Source organism: Engystomops pustulosus, chromosome 3 (genome assembly GCF_040894005.1).
Source record: "Engystomops pustulosus chromosome 3, aEngPut4.maternal, whole genome shotgun sequence".
NCBI lineage: Eukaryota > Metazoa > Chordata > Amphibia > Anura > Leptodactylidae > Engystomops > Engystomops pustulosus.
In genome coordinates, this window is record NC_092413.1 from 95993746 (window position 1) to 96020654 (window position 26909).

Sequence of the window (26909 nt, forward strand, 5' to 3'; positions counted from 1 at the left end):
CTTGTCGGTAAGGGGTTAAAAGACATCAACCACCAGGATGAAGAATTGTAAACCAAGAACACTTACATGCTGGGGCAGGGGCCTTCGGATTTGGGGGGGGGGGGGGGCGCCCGGGCCTTCAGACTGGGGGGCAGGCATTTGACCTGTATGAAAAGGGAATATATCGTTTATATCGTACCACTTGATTTTGTGCCATACTAAAACTAAAAATGTTTACGGCTGACATGCAGTGAAAGAAACTACATTTCTCTATTACCTTAACATTTTAGTTTTTTATGCACTTGTATATGAAAGACCCACTGGCTGTCCAGTTGAAGTACCATAAACATTTCAGTATTACACCTATGTCTAAAATGAGCACTCCAGCTGAACAGATTTCGAGGGTATATAGAGAGTCCCGTCCCGCAGTGTATATCACTATGTCCCATCCATGTGGTTGGTGCTTGTATTCCGGCTATTCTCGTCTGTATTTCGCACACCTGCCACAGGCCTTACTCCAGTTCCTGTGGCGGTCAGATTGTACTGTTTGTTGCTTATGAGAAAATGCCCTAGCTCACAGTTTTATTCTATTTTGTTACTACTTCTGTAACTGTGTTTTGACTGTTAACCCTCTTTAAAAAAGAACCTGTCACCCTTATTACAGTAAGCAGCTCCTAGGGCTACCCCATTTTTAGCCATATTAAACTGCTAGCTTTATCGGAAACCCCCGATGAAGCTAGCAGACACTGCAGTGCCATAGCCTCAGAACGCTGGATCGAGCTTACAGTGGTTCGGCGTATTCATGAGGAGGCGGTGACTGCAGCATGAAGCCCGGCAATCACCACCGGCCTATCGGCGTTCTTTGGCTATGGGGCTGCAGTGTCTGTTAGCTTTATCAGAGGCTAGAGCTTGGAGCTGCTTACTTAGCTCCTAGTGGGTTTTTTTTTTTTTTTTACGGTGACAGGTCCTCTTTAATTTCAATTCACTTTGCATGTGACTGTATTGATAAATCTTTAGATGTATATATACATTTCAGAACACATTTTATTTTATAGGTTGTAGCCTACATATTAGACAGAAACGCATGCCTTCTTCCAGCATATTTTTCGGTAACTGAAATCCGTAAACTATATCCAGAGGGAAAACTTCCACATTGGGTAAGAATTGTAGAACATTAAAAAAAAAATTTACTTACTACTTGTCATACTGTACTACTGTCTAATCGTTTGTCTGAAATAATTCTATATTAGCACTCTTCATATCATGCTTATTGAGTTTTCATCATGTAATGTACTTTCCTGGCCAAACTTAAAATAAAATTAAAAAAAAAAACAATGTACAGGCAGTCCCCGGGTTACATACAAGATAGGGTCTGTAGCTTTGTTCTTAAGTTGAATTTGTATGTAAGTCGGAACTGTATATTTTATCATTGTAACTCCAGACAGAACTTTTTTGGTCTCTGTGACAATTGGATTTTAAAAATGTTGGGTTGTCATAAGAATCAATATTAACACTATAGCTTCATTACAGACACCTGTGATAACTGTTACAGCTGATTATTGTAGCCTAGGACTAAAGTACAGTAAATTACCAGTGGTCCGATTGTAACTAGGGGTCGTATGTAAGTTGAGTGTTCTTAAGTAGGGGACCGCCTGTATTTATGTCCATAAACAATGTAGAATTCAGGTAAAAAATTAACTCCCTTTATGATTATGCGTTACAGACAGTAATACTGTGACTCTTCCACGCTGGAGTCTTTTGCATGAGAAAGGCTCCAGCAAATGTTACTGTGACACATGGTAATAAAAGGGAGTTAAGAATTTTTCACCTGAATTCTGGAGTGCTGCCATGTTCTTATTGAGATATATTCAGACGTGTTACATGCAACTTCAGACAAAGATTTTTTTTTTTTTTTTTTTGTTACGGTGACAATTAGAACTAAATTTTGAAAATCCGTCATGGAAATAAAACACCCAGAGAGCCTCACCAGAGGTCACAGGGGGCAGAGGGTTCATCTGTAAGTCGGGGACCACCTGTATTGTGTTTATGTAGTATAGATCTAGTAAACTTCAGTTGGACAAGCAGATTTGCCGTCCCAATAAATGAATTTGAGCAGATGTGATGAGGAATTAATATCATTCTTCCCTTTTTTTTTCTTTTTTCTTAATCAGTTGTTGGGGAACTTGGTATCAGACTTTGTAGACAGTTTTAGACCCACCGCAAGAATTAACTCTATCTGTGGTAAGTTAAAAACAAGAAAAATTCACCCCTATGTAACTAACCTTACCGCTCTCGCAAGGTTTCCAAACAGCGCTAAAATAGTGGAATTTGTAGTATATCCATCCTGTAGAAACCTGGTTCATTCCCCCATTTAAAAATCATATAAGCCAACTATAGAAGTAATAACCCTTGTTTGATTATATAATATACAATGTTAGCACTTTTTTGTAACTATTGTGTACGTTTTGGGGAAAAAGTTTTTTATTTGTCTGTCACACCATGTTTAAGGCCGCTGCAGTCTTCTTCCTGTGGTGAATAACTCGGGAGCCATCTGTAACTCTTGGAAGTTGGATCCTTTAACATTGCGCTTTCCGCTGAAAGGTCTTTTACCTTATGACAAGGTGAGTAAGTTTTATTAAAAAAATATTAAAAACGGCTCTGGAAATTCATACTAAATTCTAACTTCTGTGCGTTTTTTTTTTTTATTCAAAGAAAAGTTATAAAAAGAGCAGAATACTAAATGATTATTTCCATCTTTGCTATGGGAATAGTTTATCACAGTGAGTTTCTCTGTTTCTGTAAATTTAGTAAACAAGATGGCTCACCCTACTACCATGTTCCCATTATCTCCTAGTGAATCAGGAGGCTTAACATATGCTGAAAAACCAGCATATGATATCTCTGAGGATACATGCAATCGCACATTGGGTCCCATTTATCAGGAGTTGTACAACTGAAATCTGGGATAGAAGCCTCAATTTCTGCCCTTATCAAGAGGCCCCCCCTCTGATTGCTCAATTGCACATTAATGTACATAGATTCAAGGACATGAGTGTGGTTTGCCAAGTATGTCAGCAAGCTGTTGAAAACTGAGGTTCAATTCTTGCCCATGGAAGTATATGTGAACATGAAAAATACTAATGCAACACAGATGACACACAAGTGTCACCCATGTGCGGTCTCTATTTGTAGATCAGTTATTTGACACAATCATGTGACCCTTCAAGCTAAAATAGATGACCTATAGCTTGGATCCCCCAGATCTGATATTTATGGCCCAAAAATAAGTAGTTCACTTGAGAACTTGTAGTATTATTGTCCCAAGGGACTTTCATCTCTATTGATAACCAAGCCACTTGTTGCATAAACTGTGGGTAGATCATTATATTATTTCATACATATTCCCACATTCATAGCTTATTTCATGAAGTTGGGCGTAACACTTGACAGTGTATACATTGTTTTACCCTGTGTTCTACTCTGTATTCTGTCTTTTCTTGCAGGATTTATTTGAGCCACAGACTGCTCTGTTGAGATATGTCCTGGAGCAGCCTTACTCCCGGGATATGGTGTGCAACATGTTGGGTCTCAACAAGCAGGTATTACCATGAATATTTTCCCCATTGCTATTGCTTTTCCCTTACATTTTTCTTTGCTATAGCAGACAGAACAAAACAGTTGTGATAGTCCCATTTTTATATTTCTTTTAGTTTCTTGAGTTCTTTGAAAACTCCTGTTCTTATTTGGTACTTCCTATCTTGGGGTTTTAAAGTGCAGTAGATATTTTAAAAATGACTTTTTGTTTTGCATTGCTTCCCCTCCCTATAAGGCCAGTCTCAAGAGAACCCTTTGCCAGCCGTTACTACACCATAGCACACACATTGTTTCCAAAAGTGCTTCTAAAATGTCATAGCCCTCCATAATCAAACTTACAGGCTGCTCCCATTTACTGATGCCATTGGTGGGTATATTCTGACTCGGGGCATCTTGAGGCTGGCCTCATAGTCACTGTTTTGTCTTTTCTTTTTTTCTTCCTTTATTTTTGTTCTGTCTTGTCCTGCCCATCCTCCAATGCTCTAGACCTTGAACATTGCTCAGGTATGTTCACAACCTTCTTCTTGTATTGTGACTAACTGCCGGCTGCTTTGTAGCCATTGATCCCACTTAGAAAACATTTGTAGTGGTCAGGGCTTGAGATTAGCAAAGCTGCAACATACCAATTTCATGCATACAGTTAGACATCCTTCTGCAACCATCAGTTCGGTGCTTCCTACAATCCAAAAACTTACATTTTCCCATTCTCCTTATGTTTGAGATGTAGTGTGTTGTGCTTTACTGTGTTAATGCATTCACACTAGTAGATACAGGTTTTGGTTAAATTCCTTTATAGTCCATATTGTGCAGATTGTGTGTGCATGCTTGTATATATACAGCATTATCTGTATTGTTATTTACATGTGATAAAAGGACCTACTATTTGATGCTTTCACTGCATGTATTCATACCTTCCACGTTGTCATTTCATTACAAATGATGAGTTTGGCAATGGTACTACTTCCCTATTGTCAGGATGATTTAGATTTAGGAGCTGGAACAGATGCACAGGCAGCCACCTACAACAACACCATTCTTGACAGTGCGCCTGCAGGTCCACCAGATTTAGATTAGGACAGAGTTGAATGGTGTGACTTTATTTAGTAAGTACTTGTCAAACTCAAATTACTTTATCACTCATCTTACATTTGCAAAAGTAAAGAGTCCTATTTGTTTACTGGTTCAGTTCTGGTCTAATTATTTGTGCACTTAATAGTATGCACTGTTGACCAAGGTCTGAGAGACCTTAGCTCTGCAATTTATACACCCCAGACAATTGAGTTATAACTTTCATGTGTTAAGATGGTGGATAGAAGACAAAAGGATTCGGGAAGTCTCTAGAACAACAGCGAATTAGTTATGCATTCACACATACCAATACACAAACTATAATTCAGGTTTCTGATATCATGAATCAAAGTTCAAGTTTCTTTCTCCTTGAGTCACAGTACAGGCTGTGGTAGGGGTTGTGATAGAAAAATTGCTATCGTTTGAGCAATGAAAAGTTTTGTTGTCTTACGGGGTAGTATGTCATCACTGCAGCCGTGTAGAAAACCATAAACTGAAGGGCGAAGTCATCTATATTTGCATGTCCTCCCCAGTCCCTTACTCTGTATTTTGGCAGCTGTGAGGAGGCTGAAAAACATTGTAAGATTGCTGAGGTCAGACACATTTGTAGGGAAGCACTGTTATTCGCATGCACATCAGCTCTGATGCTGGACCTACTGCACATGCGCAGAGCTCTGATGGGCAGTATTTAGAGCATGACAAGGTTGCGTAGGTAGGTAGGGAGGGATCGCAAAGGCTACTGGGGCATCGATTAGCCTTTGCTCCTACTGGCTGAAATCGGAATGTTGCTCGAGTAGACCCTCCGTAAAATTTACATATTGGGTAGATAAAGTTTAGCTAACTTTATGATGCTTTCTAAAGTAAGCTATAGATAGATTTGGGTTTTGTAGGTTAATAAGAACATACCATCAGATCTACCTTAAGTACATTTCTGATGGTAGGTTTCCTTTAAGTTGAGCCCAGCTAATGGTAGCTTGGTGCACAAAATAGGTTCACTACCACTGTTGTATCCATGGCAGTTGTTCTATCGATCAGACATGCATTGTATAAACGCTTGTATAAAATTTCATGATGATCCTTTGATGTTCTCTAACATTTACAAGTGAATATGTGACCTTCTATAAACTTTTTAAAGCACAGGTCCAGCTCTTCAATGTTTCATTGCTTTTTGCACAACTTGCTCTTCTCTAAAAAGGAGCTTAACAGCAAAATTAAAATTGGATGTTTTTAATCATAGGTTTTAATTAAGGGTTGTTTTTTTTTGGATGGGATAATTTGCATGATAGGTAGAGATGGGCGAATTTATTAAAATTCTATGGATCCGGTTCACAGAATTTTCTGAGAAAATTAGATTCCAATCACGGCATATGACATAGCAGTACATCACATGCCGGGTGCGGTTGCATGCAGAGGACTCACGGGCTGAGCCCTCTCCATAGCCGGTAAGTCTTTGCTACATATTGCAGCATAGGCTTACCGGTAACACCTGCGGTCAGTGCTAGCAAAAAATGGGTGCCGCCATCTTGCTGCGATCAGCACATTGTGCTGTAGTATGTCAGTATATGATAGGATCGATCAGACAACCTAAGGTTAAAGTACCCTAGGGAGTCTGAAAAATAGAAAAAATAAAAAAAAAGTTGAAAAAAAAAATTATTGAAAAAAGCTAAAAATTCAAATCGGCCCCCTTTCCCTAGAACTGATATAAAAACAAATAGTAAAAATCTTAAACACATTAGCCATCGCCCGATCTATCAAAATACAATAACAGTTTTTCACTGTCAAAAATGCCACTTTTTTGCAATTTTGAAATATATGAAAAATTCAGTAAAAAGGATCAAAAGGTCGTACAATCTTTTAAAATGATTGCAATAAAAACGTCATAAAAAGCCGCAAAAAAGGACACCAAGTATTAAAAAGTTATTAGTACCAGAAGATGGCAAAAAAAAAACAAAAATTTGTACAGGAGGTTTTAATTTTTCTAAATGTATGAAAACATTATAAAACCTATACAAATTTGGTATCCCTACCTCCATACAGTGAGGGACACTACCCTCACACGGTACCTCTCTGCCCCATGTAACACGTTGTGCTCACGGTCATTTTACTAATAAAGGGGGGGGGGGTATTTATAATTTTTTTTTTTTTTTAAATTTGTTCCCACAAATCACAGTAAACTTCGGACTTGTGACGAATCAAAGTTTTCCTGAACTTCTAAACGAATTCTGAACTTCTAATGACGGTTTTGCTTTAAGAGTACCGGCTATGGAGCTTGGGCTTAAGAATAAAAGCCCAGAATAGACAAAATGCACACACATCCCTCCTTCTACTCTAAACAGTCCACCTTCAGATCCACTTTTAAAGATGGCCATGCATATTCCTTACGTACTAGCTCCGTCTTTCAAATTTACTTTAGGTTCACTCTTTAATAAAGTCCAATCTGTGATGCGCCTCCCCTCTTTGAGGTGCCTATTCTTTTTGCACTAGTTCAGAAACTGGGCTGGACTAGTATATACAGTCGTGCTTGCATACCCCAGCAGAATTTTGGCCTGCATGAGAATATGAATGGTTAGTGGTTGGGTGAACCCATTTATTATCAAACTACTGTGTTTTATATTTTTAAATGATGATCACAACATAAAATGTCCAGCTCGCCCGAATAACAAGTTTACTTTTGCCATTTATTAATTACCAGTATTTGCTAATAACGTGCTTCGTTCATCTTTCCTCTTTCCATCTTTCCTAAAATTCCTGTGCCTTTTGTAGCTCAAACATCCCCCACCAGTGCTTTCTTGTATGGGGTTCCTTTCATTATAGGCCTTGTTGACACCTCTCCAAATGGTTGTGGCCAAAAAGTTTGATTTTGATCATCACTCCAGGTTACCTTCCTCCAGAAGTATTGAGGCTTGTCTCTGTGCAGCTTGCCGTATTGTAGGCATTTGCACAGTAATGGCTTTCTTCTGGCGACTCGACCGTTTTTTTCTTTAAATCCCGAACAATTTTCCTGCCAGTTGTGGCCAAAATTTTAGCTGGTCTACATGACTGTGGTGTGGTTTTTAGAGTCCCTCATTTTCCTGCTCTACACAGTTGAACCACCTTGTCCTGTCCCTTGACAATTCTTTTGCTTTCCCCATGACTCGCAATCCAGAAATGTCAGTGGCTGGATGAAAGATGCCACAGTCTTTCTGCTCAGCTTTTATGCACACGCACGGATTACAGGCAAACTGGTCACAGATGAGGATGTTACTGAAGCATTAGTAGCCATTCAAACCCACTTGTTTCCACTACATTGCATGTTACCAGGCCAATATCACCAGTGTATGTGAACTTTAGAGGGTCTTTTGCATTTTTTTTGGTTGTCATTATGATTTAAAAAGAGAACACACTAGTTTTGACAATAAATTGTATCACCCAACCACTAACATTGAATGGAATAAAACGTTTTTGTGGCGTCATTCATATTCTCTGAAAAAAAGGATGACAAGAATGCTACAATTCTGTAGAGGTTTGTTAACTTTTGAGCACAGCTGTAGTAAGGTAGAGTCCGCTCACAAATTCTAAATGCCTGCATGTGCTAAAGGCCAGAACCAATTCCTGTTTTCTGACGTTGCCATAAGTCTGTCTGCTTGTATGTATTTGGCAAACCGTTCATTTCCATCTACTCTTTACAAGTTTATTCCATAATGGGATGTACATTTAATATTTATGGAGCCACCTGTGCAATTCTTTACACCCAGTATTTTTGATATACTACAAACAGATCTTTTTCTCTCTAAAATATGACTCCTCCTGGATGCGCAGGACTAGTTAATTTCAAGCCCTGTACACTATTTATTTATTTTCTGCATGCTAGATAACATTTGATTTTGTTGTGTTGTGCATTTTTCTACAAGTGTTTGTCATGGTTGATGTTTTGTTGCCCAAGGAGTCACAGGAAGTCTCCAGTTTTCTATTCAGATTATATTAACCCATTTTTTCTGTCAAATCCTACACTAATCTTAAATTAACATTTTGTTTGCAACTTTATTCTTTACTGCTATGAGTGGTTGACAGTTTTAATGTTTGGTCTAGTTTTTTTACCAACACAAGTAAAAACAATCCCAGTAATGGTGACCACACAAGCAAAGATTGATGAAATTGAGATTCATCTTCTCGGCTGAAAGACCACACATATCCTGTGAACATGTGGCACTGCTTTGGTAGATAGGCACATTGTAGAGAAGAGACACGTTTACACTTTGGATTTGGACTATGTGGAATTTTTTTTGTTGGACTTAACCATTTGGAGACTTTCCTCACTTAAATTACTTTTGAAAGTGTTAAATTACATTATTGATGTTGAAAGCTTTTAGACCACTTCTTTAGCACGCGGCAGCCTGCTAGCTAGTGTGACACATTTTAATAAATACTATAATAGCTAGAGAAATACTTTGACAAGCTATGTGTTTACAGCCTTCTTTGTATATATTTTCTTCTGAATACAATTGTGTACTTGTTGTTGGAATATCCAGAGCTGCTGCATAGAGAGAGGGGCTATATTCTGATTTTATGACTTTATGGTATAGCAGGAAATGTCTATATATTTTTTTTCACTGATCTTGATATCTAAAAGAGTATGGTTTTATGATGGAGGAAATATATTATGTATGGCTGACTCTCTATCATTTGGGTTATTGCAGCAATTTGCACACCCTTCTACATCTTCTTTTTTATGCTGAGGTTTTTTTTAATGCACACTATATATTTTATCCACTCTGCTCCTTCAGCCTGTTGATCAGACTACATTTGCATGGTGACATGTCCCCTATAAATGATGATTGTGATGGTTCTGCTAAAGCAGAAACCCCCAAATACTTTCTTAAAGTTCTGACAACTTCTAAAATGTCAGTGACTGAATCTACCTACCACTCATTGCGAAACCTATTTTGGCATTTTAGTAATGTCTCTGTTTAATAGCAAAAAATATATAGCAATAATGAACTTAATATTTTTTTTTATTTAACCTTTTTGGATCTTGGTCATGGATCTGTAAGCAGGGTTTAAAAAGTGCATTTCATAAGGGCATAGGTAACTTTTGGAGTTTTTACGGAGAAAAGTAGTATATAATGAGCTTCCATACTGGCTGCAGAGCCCTATATTTCTGACTTGTTTCACCAACGAGACTACATGTTACTCTTTGTCACGTCACGTCTTGCCAATTCGATCCTAGTCTTTCATTTCTCTACTTGTTTTTCTGCTGGCAAAGGGCATTTTAGGATGTTTATGATGATTAAACATATTTTTAACTTGGCAGCCCTTTTTCTTATCCATTTTATGGCAAAAAAGTGAATATTCTCTTAAATGCATAATAACCTCTTGAAATGGGCAATCCATGTTTCAACATGCAGTAGTCTTTCATTGTTCTATTTTCTCCTTTTGACCCTCTGTATATATTTTCTACAAAAATATATACATTTGATTTTGCCTGCAGAAATGGACTCTGCAATTCTTTGTCTAGTCTTTCGCTTTTTATTTTTTACTATGTGTAACAAACTAAAGGAAAGCTGAATGAAAGTCTCAGGAGCTCCTAAAATGGTTGAGTTATTTTTCTAAATTAAAGTTCTAAAGTGCTAAAGTTTTATTAACCTAAAATATGATAATTGGCTACTTAATTACTCAAAAAGCAATTGTGTCCACATCATCTTTTATGACCTTGGATAATGTATACTTCTGAATTACAGATATATCCTTCTGTCATCACTTCAGCTTTCATTGGTGTTAATGTGTACTCCATTCCATGCTTCTTGGTCTTCTTTGGCCAACTTTGTTGTGTGCATCTGTTTGGAGCCTTGGACTTTTGGAATACTGATTTCTGCTTTTCAGCACAAGCAAAGGTGTCCTGTGCTAGAGGACCAGCTGGTTGACCTGGTGGTCTATGCAATGGAGCGATCTGAGACAGAGGAGAAGTTTGACGATGGAGGAACAAGCCAGTTGTTGTGGCAGCATCTTTCAAGCCAGCTGATATTCTTTGTGCTCTTCCAATTTGCAAGTTTTCCTCATATGGTCTTGTCTCTTCACCAAAAGGTATGAACAATTGTCAAGAACTCATATGTCTAAGAAATGGGACAGTGTCTAAAGATGTGACAGGGATTATTTACAAATAATCTTTGGGAGCTTTTCTTTAAAGAGGTTATCCAAGAATACCACTAAATTAGGGAGGGACTTTAAAAAACAAAAATAAAACATGTACGCTCCTCTTCTGACGCTCCTGATGTCCCGTGCCGCGGTCTGTCTGATCTGTTCCCCTGTTTGTTTACTGGGGCACGGAAGCTGCACTCGGGGAGCTTCCAGATGGCTGGCTACTCCCATCCGTCACCATATTCCAGCACCTACAATGCTGAGAGATGGGGACGGATGGGAGTAGCTGGAGCAATGGAGGAGGCGAGTACACATTTTATTTATTTTTAAAAGCCCGTTCCTAATATACTGGTAGTCTCGAATAACCCCTTTAACAGTAAAAGGCTTTGGGGGAAAAAAAGAATTCCTCAGTTTTGACCATAATAAACTGCAGACAGATCTATGTATGGACCTTGTGTTGCTGTGTAATCATACCTTTATAGTAAGTAGCAGAAGGACTGTGAAACCTGAACTTTCAAATCAGATAAGTAGCTCCTGTAAGCGCTGTGTGCTGGTCTTCCTACCTGAAGAGTTGCTGGCTCTTTTCAATGAACTGTTCCACATCCCCTCCGTTCTGAGCAACTGTAGTGAGTATCTAACCAAACTCTTAATACCGCTTCAATAGGGGAGAGGCAGTAGAGCACCACATTGTAGAGAGCTGAAAGCTCTTGAGGGTGAAAGACCCACCTAGACCCTTTGCCAGAGCTGCAGACCTCAGTTATAGCATTACTTTTCATAGTCCTGTTGCTACCAACAACGTACATAAAGGACTGGTTACACAGATCTCCATGGCTGCTTCCTAACCCTGTCAGCAGCTTTGTGTGGTAAAACTGGTGACAGATTCCCTTTTAAAATTAGCCTATTTGATGAGGGCCACAGATCAAGAAAAGACTCGGCCACCTATACATTACTGGTTTATGACTTCTAATCAGATTAATCACTCTATGGGTAAAACAACATATATATCCATTATTTTGTCAAAATGAGACCTGTATTTTTGGGACTTTTCTCAAATGTATACCATACAAACAAATTGAACCCCAATCACCTCTTTTTATGGGAGTTTCAGTTCAAAAACTTTTCAAGGTTTTATCTGAAACTTAGCAATTTATCTCACAAAGTTGAGCTTATGCCTTAAAGTTAATCATGTATCTTAGAATCCATCTTTAAGGTAATATTCAGTAACACACATTTGTTACAGCTTGCAGGTAGGGGTCTCATTAAAGGCCGTGATCATCTCATGTGGGTCCTTCTTCAGTTCATCTCTGGAAGCATTCAGAAGAATGCACTGGCTGACTTCTTACCTGTCATGAAGCTTTTTGACCTCTTATATCCTGAGAAGGAGGTGAGTGTTTGCATAAAGCAGATAAATTGTTTTGTGAAATTTGTTTATATACAGATTTATAATGCTTGAGAAAGGTGGTAAGCCACCAAAACATCACCAGTTTTGGAATAAACTTTTGTTCACTTTTACCTGCTTGGATCTGGAGTGCTGCTTCATTTTAGGATTTTATGCATACATGGGTTCCCACCCTGAATAAATATATATTTATTTGGGGTAATGTGTTTCTGTGTGTGTGTTTTGTAGATTTTATTTTACTCTTCAAAGTAACTTCTAAAGAAAAGTTAGTTTGGTTGATAATTCATATCCATTTCTGGGCATATCACCTGAACAGAATTGTACAATCTATTATTTTATAACTTGATAGGTGGCATTTAAGCAATTAAAATATTTCGGTGTTTTTTTCTAATATAATTTTCTTTTGTTTTAGTGTATCCCTGTGCCAGATATCACCAAGCCTCAGTCCACACATTCCTTTGCGATGACTTGTATTTGGATCCACCTTAACAGAAAAGCTCAAAATGACAACTCCAAGCTACAGATCCCCATTCCACACTCATTGAAGTTACATCATGAGTATGTACAATAGGACAGCTGGTGTATATATTATATTTTCTGAATATTATATGTTATCTTGTTTCTACACTTAAAGTGCTAGTAGTGATCACCAAAGTAATGGCATTTTCTGTCTAGCTATCCTGACACAAATGTCAATGCATTAATACATTTTAGAAAACATTGGATCATATTAGCTATTATTTAGAACTTCAGAAATATGCCAAGTTTTAAACTGCATGCATGCATGCAGCAACAGAGCAGTATGGCTACTGCTTCCAAAAAACCTATTTGCATGTCATGCATCTAATTTGCTCACAAGATACTCGTGGTACTGTTATGTGAACTGAATTTTTCTGTTAATGTTAATCTCATTGTTAGGTTTTTGCAGCAAAGTTTACGCAATAAAAGCTTGCAAATGAACGACTACAAAATAGCCTTACTGTGCAATGCCTACTCAACCAATTCTGAGTGTTTCACATTACCAATGGGAGTGCTTGTGGAAACCATTTACGGAAATGGAAATGTAAAGATACCACTACCAGGGACAAATTGTACCGCATCTGGATCTACTACTCCTCTGCCGATGAACTTGTTGGATTCACTAACTGTGCATGCAAAAATGAGGTATGGAAATACATTTAAAATGCACCTCAGTCTATATAGCAATGTTGAGCTATGTTTAATACCAGCCAATACTGATAGAGCAAATATTTTACTGATCATTTACCTAGTGACTTACTTTATCAGCCATGTTCCATTGTATATAAAAATAGTGAAATTAAAATAATCACAAAATAGCGTATATGTATTATTTGCTACACCCTCGGGTATTCTGCATTTGTGTGCCGAATTGTGGATTTGACTTTCTTAGTACAGGCGGTCCCCTACTTAAGAACACTCGACTTACATACGACCCCTAGTTACAAACGGACCACTGGATATTGGTAATTTACTGTACTTTAGTTCTTGGCTACAATAAACAGCTGTAACAGTTATCAAAGGTGTCTCCAATTAAGCTTTATTGTTAATCCTGATTCTTATAACAACCCAACATTTTTAAAATCCAATTGTCACAGAGACCAAAAAAGTTCTGGCTGGGATTACAATTATAAAATATACAGTTCCGTCTTGCATACAAATTCAACTTAAGAACAAACCTACAGACCCTAACTTGTATGTAACCTGGGGACTGCCTGTATTGCATTTGAGTTTCTAACAAATATTTTTTTTTTCTTTTCTCAGTCTTATACACAGCATTGCTACTAGAGTTATTAAGCTAGCTCATACAAAATCCAGTCCTGCCCTGGCTCCTGCACTGGTGGAAACCTACAGTCGATTATTGGTATATATGGAGATAGAATCACTGGGCATTAAAGGATTCATCAGTAAGAATGTTAATTTTATATTCACTGTAATACGTTGATGAGAACATATAATCTAGTGAAATGGTAAAGGAACTGTTGTTACATACTATAGTTGCATGTTTCTTGGAGAGATATCTAGTCTACACTAAATCTAAAATGTAAAGAGAATATGAGTGTTAAATAGCAGCCATGAAATATGTGAAATCATACCTTTTGTGTATACTGTTATGTTCTCAAAGTGCACTGGGGTTTGTCTTCACACTGCTTTTGGCTCTCTGCATCATACTACTACAGAAATCAGAGAGGTGGGGCTGTGCACGGTCAACCAGCCTGCTACAGCTTTTACTCAGAGCTTATTGCAGAGAGCTAAGAGCACTAAACTGTTAGGACATGTCCCTGGAAACTTTTGAAGAGCCACAATCTGACTGAATCTGATGACCGCAACAGCCTATGGCCGCGGTCATATAACGCGACGCTAGCGCGCAGAGAAACGCATGCGATTGATAAGCCGATTGCATGCGTTTCTCTGGAAGCGCATATGCATTTGGGCCGAGGACCGCTCCCTGTGCGCTAGCATTGCGTTAAGAACTGACGCCTAGCGTGTGACCGCAGCCTATGCCTTCAGGGAGCATAAAAATAATAAAAGGTACATACTCTCCTCCTCTGGGGCTCCCGTACAGCCATGGCAACAGCCGTTCTCTGTTTGCATGCCTGCCATAGCAGTAGTTGCAGGCTGTAGCTGGTGCTAAGGTGACATGGCTGCTCTCACTGTATACAGACCGAAGCCAGCAGTAATGGACGTTGCTGTAGCTGAATGGGATTGCTTGAGAGGGCGGGTTTGAACTGTTTATTATTTTTATACCCCCTGGAGGCACATATCTGTACCCGGACAACCCCTTTTAATGATACTTAAATATGGCAAACCCCTTAAGATGTATAGTAAAATATTACATTCTATGTGTTCTTCATGCACTTTTAAAAAAAAAATACACATGCATTTAAAGGAAATCGACCATCAGGATCATGGATTGTAAACCAAGCACACTTACATGTTGGTGAATGACCCTCTATCATGATCTGCTCTTCTTTTAGCTTCTTTTGCCCATTTATATATATATTAATTCTAGGTTTTTTTTTTATTCTGCCAGGTCAACTTTTACCTACTGTGTTCAAGTCTCATTCATGGGGAATCCTTCACACCTTGTTGGAAATGTTCAGCTATCGAATGCACCATATTCAGCCTCATTATAGAGTTCAGCTTTTAAGTCACCTCCATTCACTTGCTGGAGTCCCACAGACCAATCAAAATCAGCTTCACCTCTGGTTAGTACACTTTGTTGCATTAGGCCAAGTATACAATTGAAGTCTAATTTTCTTACAGGTTAATAGGCATTATTGTTTCCTTCTAGTTCATTCCTCTCTATATTTCACATATATAATTTTAAACCAGCATTCCAGCCGTCTTCTCAGGACGATCATCATTATCGTATTTATGCCAGTATTCACAATAAAGTCTGCTTTTTGTGGCTACCATTAAATGGCACTGCGAGTCCAATTCTGTTCATTGAATGTTCGGCTCTTTAAAAGGCGGTTTCTGCTTTGTACACCTGCTTTATTTAAGAACATAGAACTCTCACTGAATATGGGAATCATAGGAATTCACATAAATGTTGTAATGTGGGGGAGCCGAGAGAATGGATTACATTGCAGTCTAAGATGGGGGTTATAATGGGACATTATAAGTAATGCATACATATCGGGTCATACTAGCCAGATAACTGGTCAGTATACTTATAGGTCATTCTAATATTTTATTTATACCATATAATGAGCTACAAAATTTATACAGCAAATTGAATACTCAATGGCTGTAGTACCAGTCTCTGCCACTACCCTGCAAATGGCTAGTCATGGCATTTGGAAGAGCTGCTGGATAATCGAGTATCGGACACCAACAAATCTCATATTCATAACATACCGTAAAGCTGGGCCAACAATCTCTATAGATTAAAATATCTATATACATTAAGGCTAGTTGATAATATACAATTGAAAGCTGCTCTTTTTGTCTGATTTTAGCATTTAATTCTTTGTCTATTTCTAGTGTTGAGAGCACAGCTTTGAGATTAATCACCGCTCTTGGAAGTTCTGAAGTGCAACCCCAGTTTACACGTTTCCTTAGTGATCCCAAAACGGTTTTATCAGCAGAATCGGAGGAGCTAAACCGTGCACTGATTTTGACACTGGCGAGAGCCACTCATGTCACTGGTATGTTTTTTTTTTTTTTTTCAAATAAACTTTTATTGTTTTTTTTCCAAACATAGTTATAAAATACAATTACATTCCTTTAACAATGATTATCTCCCGTGTACATTACACATCTTACACTAAATTACATAAGAACCTTCAGTCTTAAATTGCGCATCCTTTAACAATAATCATCTCCCGTGTACATCAAACATCTTGCACTGAGTTGCAAAAAAAACCTCCACTCTTAGGTTGCGCATAATATTATGTACACATAGATAGTTGAAACCCTCCCCCCCACCCTCAGATCCCCCACCCTCAGATCCCCCACCCTCAGATCCCCCACCCTCAGACACCGATGAAGAGGAAAACAAACAAAATGAAACAAAAAAAAAAAAAGGAAGAAGAAAAAAAGGGGGGGGGGGGAAGAGAGAAGAGCTGGGGAGGGGAGGGGAAGAGCGCAAATTTTTAACTTTATTTCCATCTCTCCCAAATCTTGCTCCACCTCTCCACACCCCCCCTACCCTGCCTGCAAAACCAAACCCGTTCGTATTTTTTAATGTTTTCTACTAGGCCTATCCAATACTCCTTCGTTGGGGTCTCTGCAGATCCCCATTTCCTGGCAATACAAACTCGTCCCAAATGCAGCACCTTCTGAACCAGTAAATACTTTACTTGATCCAATCCTTCCAGGTCTCCCAAAATAGCATTTCTCAACGTGGGAGTCAAAACTGTCCCCAGTATTGTCCCTAAATAAAAAAAAAATAACTTTCCAAAAACCTTGGATCTTAGGGCAGGTCCAAATAACATGCAGAAAATTTGCCTCCTCTCCATCACATCTCAGGCACTTATTATCACGCCTGAGTTTCATTTTCCAAAGATCCATTGGTGCGTAGTAGGTCATATGTATAATATTGTACTGTATGAGTCTATGGTTCCATCCTATTGAACAATGCCTCAAATTCCCATATACGCGCTCCCAGTTCACGGATGAGTCACCCTCAGTCACTTTTTCCCAGTGTATACGTGATTTGTGTTTAATATTAACTGACACCCCTTTCACTATATGTTTATAAATCTTTGAAACTATATTCCTAGTGTTACAATTATTTTTCATTACTAAATCTATACATTCATGTGATTCGATCCTTAATCCTATCCCCTTTTTCTTTTTATATACCCTAAGTGCGTGTGCCACTTGCCCAAATCTCAAAAAATCTCCCTTCTTCAGGTGATAAACTTCTTCAAAATACGAGAAGGGCCTGACCTCCCCGTCTATCAAAAACTGTGCTACAAAATTAACCCCTAACCTTTTCCAGAACCCAGAATCCGGGATGCTCAAGAGCTCTCTCATCTGATAGTTCTCCCATAGCGGAGTTTCCTCCAGGAATCCGTGAATGTTCAGCATTTTCTTGATCTCTGCCCAGCATTTAGATAGCAGTTTAGACAGTTCCCATTTTTTAAAGCCCTCAGTATCAAAAATACCGCTCTCCAATGCTTCCGTAATTGATTTGTTTGAGTCCTGAGTGGACCCTATCAATCTCATAATTGACGAATTGTTTTCCCATTCTACTAATCTGCTAAACTGTGCCGCCACGAAATATCCCCTGAAGAAGGGGATCCCCAGACCCCCTTCCTCCAAAGGCCGATATAGATAACTCATCTTCATGCGCACCTTTTTTCGTCCCCACATAAGGTCATTGAGCATTGCCTCAATTGCCCTAAATAATGACTCCTCTATCCAAACTGGACTAGCTGATAATACAAATAAAATTTGCGGGAGGAGCGTCATTTTAATGAGGCCTATCCTATCTGCTCTTGCTAGAAACAGCCTATCCCAGCAGTGCATTCTTTCTCTGATTGCCTTCAGGAGTGGGAGCAGGTTCATCGCCACGAACCTATCCAGTTCTTTTGTTATTTGAATACCTAGATATCTAAAGCTATCCTCGCATATAGTTACCTTAAGGTTCAGTAGCCCTTCCTTAACCCCTGGATCTAGAGGGAGCAATAAAGATTTTGACCAGTTTATTTGAAGACCTGACCATTTCCCAAACTCTTCTATAACTGCCATCACCCTGGGGACTACCTCTACGGAATCCCGTAAGTATAATATCAAATCGTATGCATACAAACATAGCTTGTCCTTCTTACCCCCACATCCCCCACCTGCTATCCGGTGATCGTCTCTTAATAAAATCGCTAATGGCTCGATGTATATAGCATATAATAGCGGGGAAAGGGGACAGCCCTGTCTAGTCCCTCTGGTTAATATGTCACTGGTATGATTAAGGTCCTTCAATATTTGGGAAGAAACTGTATTGTTATGCAATAGTTAAGTGTACCCTTTGAATGGATTTTCCGTAAAACAGGGGTGCCAATTAGAAATTGCCCTGCTACAGTTCCTGGTAATTCAGGTCATTAGCACTTCTGACTGACACATTACTACCAATCAGTTGTCACTTTGTCACAAGGGAAATGCCTAGTCCTAGAAGGCCATTGGCTAAATACAGTACAGTGACCCCTGCCATTTTGGCATGGCAATGGTTTGGTAAAGTGGAATTACCGGAACATCAGGGTAACCAGGAACTGGAGCAGGCTAAATACACTTTCTTTTATAGTACCCTTGTCCTCCCTGGGTTTTCCAGAGTTCCTTAAAAAACCCTATAAAGTCAACCTTGGCACCCCCAACAATAGATGGCCCTGTACACAGTGGCTGTGGAGGCAGCAGCATTATATGGCGTTTTGACAATGCTGCCTGAATAGACCACTTATCTCATCATGGTGATCTATCATCTAAAAAAAACATAGACCAGAGAGAAACTGCTATGTATGCTTTATAATATGTTGTCTTTTCTTTTGTTCCTTTGGTTAGATTTTTTCACAGGCTCTGAATCAATTCAAGGCACTTGGTGCAAGGACATTCTGCAGACAATTATTAGCTTCACGCCACATAACTGGGCTCTGCATACACTCAGCTGTTTTCCTGCTCCACTACAGGTAAGTGTTTTCATTTCCTAATGGACCGCCAGCAGACCATGTATAACAGGGCCTTGACTGTACCACAAGAAGCGGCCACATGGTATTGCCTTCCACTGCCTGCAGAAAAGGACTATAGTGGAAAAAGTACACGTCACAAGTAGGTTACTACATCGTATAAATGAAGAAAAACTTAGCACCACTTAATACAGAAAACTGAGGAAGTTTTATTTTATTCCAGTAATAAGAATGTGGCAGTCCAAAATTATATGCAAAAGTTTATATGCGACCTAAGGCCGAAACATTGCATATAATTTTGGATTGCCATATTCTTATTACCGGAATTAAATAAAACTTCCTCCGTTTTCTCTATGCAGAAAAGGACAATTCCTCCAGCAGCTATTGAGTGGTTCATCAGGTGTTGCCGCAAGGATGGTTCTCCTTCTGTGCCACTAGCCATTGTCTAACAGATAAATGGGAAAGAGCAAGAAGCACATGATAGGAAATCTTTGCCTCCAGTCTACATTGAAAGTAGCCCCATTAAAGGGAATTCGGCACCACCATCCATCTACCTGAACTAACTGTTAAGTAGTGCTATGCCCACACATGCCACCCATGTCCAGTCACACCTTCCCTGCCAAAATGACACCGGATGTACTTCAGCCTAATCTGAAAATTTCTTAAGTTTTGACAAATGGCAGTTGGCAAATAGAAACATAGGCATTTGTGGGCATAGCCCTAAGTAACATAACAGTACAGGTAGATAAATCGCAGTGATAAACTTTGACATGAAGCATTACTTAATCAAGAAGCGTAGTGACATGTTGTGGAATAATAGTCAAAACTGTATATCTATTCCACAAGAAAAGTCATGCTCGATGAGAAAGGGGTTTCCCTTACCCTGGAAACTTTAGAAAATTCTTTTTCCCTATCTCGTGGTACACGGCAGGGGTGTCCCCTCTCTCCTCTCCTCTTCGCCCTCTTTATAGAGCCTTTGGCAATAATGATTAGAGAGGCAGAATGGATTAAGGGGTGGGGGAGCGGGGGAGAGAGCGATAAGATATCCCTGTACGCAGATGACATTTTGATGACTATTCAGAGGCCCGAAAATGTTCTGGGAGATATTTTTTGTCTGGTTAATAAGTTTGGTCAGTTCTCGGGATTGAGGATAAATTGGGAGAAAACCACGCTACTTCCATTGGATGGGAAAGTGTTCAATCTCTGGATACAAGTTAAAGTTATTCATAAAGACGTTTTTTTAAGTATTTGGGGGTGATGGTAACAGCGGATCCCGGTAGATATGTGGATTTGCATATTATACCGATCTTTAGTAAAATTTGACATAGTATTTCTAGTTGCTTGAAGATGCCATTTTAAGATGATTCTTTTACCCCAATTACTGTATCCACTAGCGGTTTGTCCAGTTTGAATACCCAAGAAGATCATTAAGTTGGTGGATGCTATTTTTAATGACTTAATCTGGGGGAGAAAAAGGGTGAGGTTGAAACTCACAACCCACTGCCGGATGGTGGATCAAGGGGGACTGGGAATTCCATGGGTATATGGATACTATATTGCATCACAACTAAAATTTTTAGTTAGTAGGAGAAACTGCAGTGCGTTCCAGATATTAATGAATAGGAGTTTTGGGTATAGAGACATGATCTTCACTCTATTAGAGAGTGGGGAATTGGCACAGGGTGGATTTAGAGGTATAGCTACTACAGGGTTATTAGATAAAGTTTGGAAGGCATTAAAAGTGATATTGAATCTAGGGGGATCATGTCTTTTTCACCTATTTGGGACAATTTTAATTTGGGAAAATTTAGGTGTATTCCTGGAAAAGCCTATTGGACACAGAAAGGAGTGATATATTTTTCACAGATTATGAATGTATCACAGATGTTAAATTACGGGCGCAGTGTGGAGAAGGGGATAGGAGGTTTTTTTTTCAATCCCTTCAGTTATATTATGCATATATGAGGACAGAGGATAAGGGTAGCTTTAAATTAGGGGTAAGTAATTGTATAGAGTTTTTGAGAAACACTAATGTAACTAGGAAATTAATTTCACGTATGTATAAGTTTATTTTACAATCTAGGATGGAAAAGGAAGCCGTCCCTTCTTGCAAAAAATGGGAAAGTGATATCGGGAAAGTGAATTCTGAATTTTAGAAAAGTTGTTATAGGGGAATTGTTTCTTCCTCTTTATCTTGGAAACACAGGATGGTGCCGTTTAACTTTGTACACCAGTTGTATTATACACCCAAACTCCTATATAACATGAAAATTAGACAGAGTTCCTCCTGTATCTGATGTAAGGGCGCGGATTTTGTGCATGTGGCCTGGTCTTGCCCAAAACTGGGACCTTTTTGGAGGGAAATATTCCAATTGATAAAAGATGAGCTGTTTATATCTTTACCGGGATCCGTCCAAGTGACTATCCTGGGTGTTTATAGTTTAGAGAGACAGGATCTGGGAAAGAGACAGGTACTGAATAAAATTTTATTATTGGTAAGACTGGGGATACGCAAATTCCATCCTTTAAGGAATGGATAGAGTTGATTAGAAAGGTAAAAGCTTGGGAAAAAAATCATCCATACCAGAAAGGGATCTTTATATAGATGGAGTAAGATTTGGATGGTAGGTGGGAATAAATTCCAAGAATTGTGATTTATTTTTTTTTTATTTTTTTTCTCCAAAACATTGACAATAATATTGGTTAAAAACTTAACCCTATCAAGAAACTCCTCTCAGACACATAAAAATTACTGTGCATTACCTGGCTATATTATCTGACTTATGGCTATGAAATATAGGAAGCTTTAGTTTTCGGTTGTTCAGCAATATTTTTACCAAAAAAGTTGTATTATGCAGACTTTTTTTTTTTTTTCAACAAAACCAAGACAAAAGCCCTGCCAACAGTCCGATACAACAGGGAGTACTGGTGCAAAGCTATGAATTTTCTTGCTTGACACTATACGTAATATTTTTACTACCACACTCCCATTGGCTGAACAGAGACCCCAGTTTAGGCTACATTCGCACGAACGTATGGGCGACGTATATACGGCCAACTTATATACATCCCCCATACACTTCATTGGCCTTGTGGCGCCGTATCGGAGCGGTACATTGCAGCACAGTACCATTCCGTAGCCCGTGTCCTATCTATCTACGGAATACGGCACCGTGCGCTGTGTATTCCTATGGCGAGGGGTCGGGGTGAGCAGTGCTCTCCCTCTCCTCCTCTCCCCAGCGCTGATGTTTTACCGCCGTACTACGGTACGGCGGGCATACATCGTGTGCATGTAGACTTAAAGGGATAATATCGCCCTCACTGCTTGATGTGTATAGTAACATAAGCATGAACTTAACCCATGCTCTCGATTTACACTGAAGTGGGTTTGTGGGCCAAGAATAACAGCGCAATGGCCTTAACAAGTTAGGATTTTTTTTTCTCATCAAAAAATGGAAAAATCCTGTGATTTATTTATTTTTTTAAATAATAAATTCCTGCTTACTTAATCATGTAATATATATAGTATATGTTATTTTGTTTTGTAGGTTTTTTTGTATATTGTTTTATATTTTTCAATAAATAGTCATTTATGTTTTTCAGGCGTTCTTCAAGCAGAACAATGTGCCTCAAGAAAGTCGTTTTAACTTAAAGAAGAATGTGGAAGAGGAGTATAGGAAGTGGAAGTCTATGACCAATGAAAATGATATCATCTCGCACTTCTCCTTGCAGGGCTCCTCCCCTTTATTTCTTTGTTTACTTTGGAAAATGCTTTTGGAGACTGATCAAATCAACCAGATTGGATACAGGTAAAAATTGGTGCTTATCTCCATGGGAGACCTCTTCAGTACATGATGTCAATCGTTTCCCTCTTTGGTGGCTCTTGTGCTAAAAAATTAAGATATACCTTACACTAAGTATATATGTGCTGTCATTTTGTTATATATAGACTATATAGCACTATTGTAAAATGTAGGAACTTTCTGACACTAACCACATCAACCCCTTAACGCTCTGCGCCGTAGCTCTACGGCGCAGAGGTATAAGGGATGTGTGAAGAGGGCTCACGGGCTGAGTCCTCTTCATACAGAGGTGGGGGTTTTTGCATTTTGCACAAAACCCCCACCGCTATTAACCCTAAGTCGCCGGCGGCGTTTAAAAGACGGCGGCGCGCGGGCGCCGCCCGCTTTTTTCTGATGGCCACGCCCCCGAACGTCATCGGGGGGCGGCGATCGGTTACCATGGTAGCCTCGGGTCTTCTTTTGACACGAGGCTACATGGCTTATGCAGGTTCGTTACAATGAGCCAGTGGCTCATTGTAATGTATGACCTGCAAAAATGCCATATATTGCAATACTGTAGTATTGCAGTATATGGTAGGAGCGATCTGACCATCTAGGGTTAATGTACCCTAGATGGTCTAAAAAATTGTGAAAAAAAAAGAAAAAAAAAATTAAAAATAAAAAAAATTAATAAAATATTAAAAGTTCAAATCACCCCCCTTTCCCTAGAACGGATATAAAACATAATAAACAGTAAAAATCACAAACATATTAGGTATCGCCGCGTCCCAAAATGCCCGATCTATCAAAATATAAAAACGGTTACGGCCGGCGGTGACCTCCGAGGTGGGAAATGGCGCCCAAATGTCCGAAATGCGACTTTTACACCTTTTTACATAACATAAAAAATGAAATAAAAAATTATCAAAATGTCGCACAGACCTCAAAATGGTAGCAATGAAAACGTCGCCTCATTTCGCAAAAAATGACCCCTCACACATCTCCGTGCGCCAAAGTATGAAAAAGTAGCATCAGAAGATGGCAAAAAAATGTTTTTCTTTTTTGTACACATTTGTTTAATTTTTGAAAATGTATTAAAACACAATAAAACCTATATAAATTTGGTATCACCGTGATCGCACCGAACCAAAGAATAAAGTAGGCATGTTATTTGGAGCGAAGAGTGAAAGTCGTAAAAACTGAGCCCACAAGAACGTGACGCACGTGACTTTTTTTTCAATTTTTCCACATTTGGAATTTTTTTTCAGCTTCGCAGTACACGGCATGTTAAAATAAATAACATCACGGGAAAGTAAAATTTGTTACGCACAAAATAAGCCCTCACACAGGTCTGTACACGTAAAAATGAAAAAGTTATGGATTTTTGAAGTTGGAGAGCGAGAAATCAGCCGAAAAACCCTGCGTCCTTAAGGGGTTAAAGGGTTTTGTTTTTTTTTTTCGGATGATTGGATAATGTTCCTTTTACAGTTAGGATCATTGGAAGCTTTTCCAGGGAAATGGAAATGTCAAATAATGTTGTAAAAAGGTTAACCAATTTTGCCATTCATAGTTGTTATACAAGTTTACCACACAATTATTGGACCTGGTAATTAAAAGTTGGGCCAAAAGAAACGCACATAAAGGGGGAAAAATAGAAAAGGGAAATTTGGAAATGAAGTTGGAGATGGAAAGGGACCTAGCAGCGTAAATAACACAATGAAGTTATGAAAGTATCTTCTGAGCAGTTGCATTTCTGCATTTTTCTTCTTTATGTTTATTACTACTTTTGTGTTTCAGAGTTCTGGAGAGAATTGGTGCTAGAGCACTTGTTGCTCATGTCCGTACATTTGCAGACTTCCTTGTGTATGAGTTCTCTACTTCAGCCGGAGGACAACAACTCAATAAGTGTATTGAAATGCTGAATGACATGGTGTGGAAATACAACATTGTAACGCTGGACAGACTGATCTTGTGCCTGGTAATTTTTGTTCTTAACAAGGACATATCACCAGAATTTTACCACCCTGACTAATAATGCCTGCTGATAAAGGGTTAGAAGTTCTCCCCATATCACCTAAAATTAGCTGCCAGTGAGACCCTATACCAGTGATAGCTAACCTATGGCACTGGTGCCAGAGGTGGTACTCAGAGCCCTTTCTGTGGGCACTCAGGCCATCACCAGAGATGACTCCAGGTATCTTCCTGAGTCCCAGACAGCCCAGGACTTGCTGTGCACAGAGCTATTTTAAAGTAACAGCTGCACCTGGGACTATTTTCTGCTTTATTGGTGTCCTCAGGTGCTGGTATAAATGAAAACTGTGACAGAGAAGGGAGTATAAATCACAAATTAAATTTCTGTGTTGGCGCTTTGCGATATATAAGCGGGTCTTTGTTGTAGTTTGGGCACTCGGTCTCTAAAAGGTTTGCCATCATTGCCCTATACCTTATTTACAGACAGTTTTCCGATATACAAATTGGCTTTTCTTACTCATGTCTGGCTGACACTTCTCTCTTCCAGACTGGCAGTGACCACCCTGTGTCTTTCCAAATCACTGCCCTACCTCCTTGTACTTGGGTATTGTCTGCAAATATATAACTATATATGTACTAAGCTCTATTTACTTTTAGGATATATTGTGTCAATTTTTTGACATGGTGCCTTGTTACATTCATGTCTTGTAACCAGGGTGATATCATCTAAAGGTCCTTTAGCCTCCTAACATTGGCAAACTGTACCATATGTATATATCTAATCACATGAAATCACAGCATGCCTCCATGGAGGATATGGAGGAGTAGAAGACCATGGAGACCTGCAGTGATTTTTATGTGGGGTATATTTGGCAAATGTAAAATTTATAAGACCTTAGATGACATCACCCTGGTCACATGACATGAACTGCTGGATACAAATTATAGAGTAAGATTAGTCTATTGTGTGACCACTCACTGATGTACACCACCTGCTATGACAATATTTAAACAGTAGGGATCAGGGTATAATGGGGAAAGAGTGAGTGTACTTTTATTGGTCAATATTTAAAAATTGTTTGCCACAATGTATTATGCAATATAAAGAACAAATAACAATTTTTAAATGTTGACCAGTAAAGGTTACTTTTTACACTAATTTTTTTCCCTACTATACCCTGATCCCTACTGTATAAGTATGAACTGCTGGATAGTAAGGAGGAATAGATTGGAGAGGCGGCCGAGCAATAAATCTAAGAAAAGTTGATATATGGGAATTTGAGGGAAATTATTTTGAGCTAAAAGAAGGGTGTCAATTAGTTACAATTAGTTATGGGAACCTGTCACTTGCTGTATATGTCAAAATGTGTTGACTGGTTCCCTTTAAGCTTTTTTTTAAGTGTTTTAATAAGGGTATTGGCATGGGTCATCTGAATTCCATTGTTGTAGATCAGGCAAATGTAAGGGGTCATTTTTCTTTTTTTATGATTTCTGCAGGCCATGCGCAGTCATGAAGGAAATGAAGCTCAAGTATGTTACTTTATAATTCAGTTACTTCTTCTAAAACCAAATGACTTCAGAAATCGAGTGAGTGACTTTGTTAAGGAGAACTCTCCAGAACACTGGCTGCAGAACGATTGGCATACCAAACACATGACTTACCACAAGGTAAGGAAAGACTTTAACCGTATATACTTCTAGAAACACTTTCAATATGTGAAACTATGGGGACACAGAATCTCAGGGAAGTGGGAACTGTGATCTCTTTTTATTTTACTACTCACAGGCAGACTCTTTAAAGGAAGTCTACAAGCCCCCCAAACACCTCACAAGTCAGACATGCCTTTTTTTTTGTTT

The 26909-nt window shown here is 38.8% G+C and overlaps 1 protein-coding gene across 2 annotated transcripts in view; it reads left to right on the plus strand.

The window, feature by feature from the left end:
- The window catches only part of MED23 (mediator complex subunit 23), a 49439-nt gene that overhangs the window by 11366 nt on the left and 11164 nt on the right, over positions 1-26909 (plus strand). The window contains exons 7-22 of one of the 2 annotated variants that reach the window (XM_072141521.1): positions 1035-1136; positions 2151-2220; positions 2488-2600; positions 3483-3578; positions 4060-4077; positions 10501-10701; positions 11996-12139; positions 12567-12712; positions 13073-13318; positions 13937-14079; positions 15207-15381; positions 16163-16326; positions 19178-19302; positions 22903-23108; positions 24879-25059; positions 26550-26720. In XM_072141521.1, coding sequence (XP_071997622.1) covers positions 1035-1136; positions 2151-2220; positions 2488-2600; positions 3483-3578; positions 4060-4077; positions 10501-10701; positions 11996-12139; positions 12567-12712; positions 13073-13318; positions 13937-14079; positions 15207-15381; positions 16163-16326; positions 19178-19302; positions 22903-23108; positions 24879-25059; positions 26550-26720 — 2301 coding nt within the window. The remainder of the gene's footprint in view (positions 1-1034; positions 1137-2150; positions 2221-2487; positions 2601-3482; positions 3579-4059; positions 4078-10500; positions 10702-11995; positions 12140-12566; positions 12713-13072; positions 13319-13936; positions 14080-15206; positions 15382-16162; positions 16327-19177; positions 19303-22902; positions 23109-24878; positions 25060-26549; positions 26721-26909) is intronic. The other variant, XM_072141523.1, reaches the window with a different exon arrangement.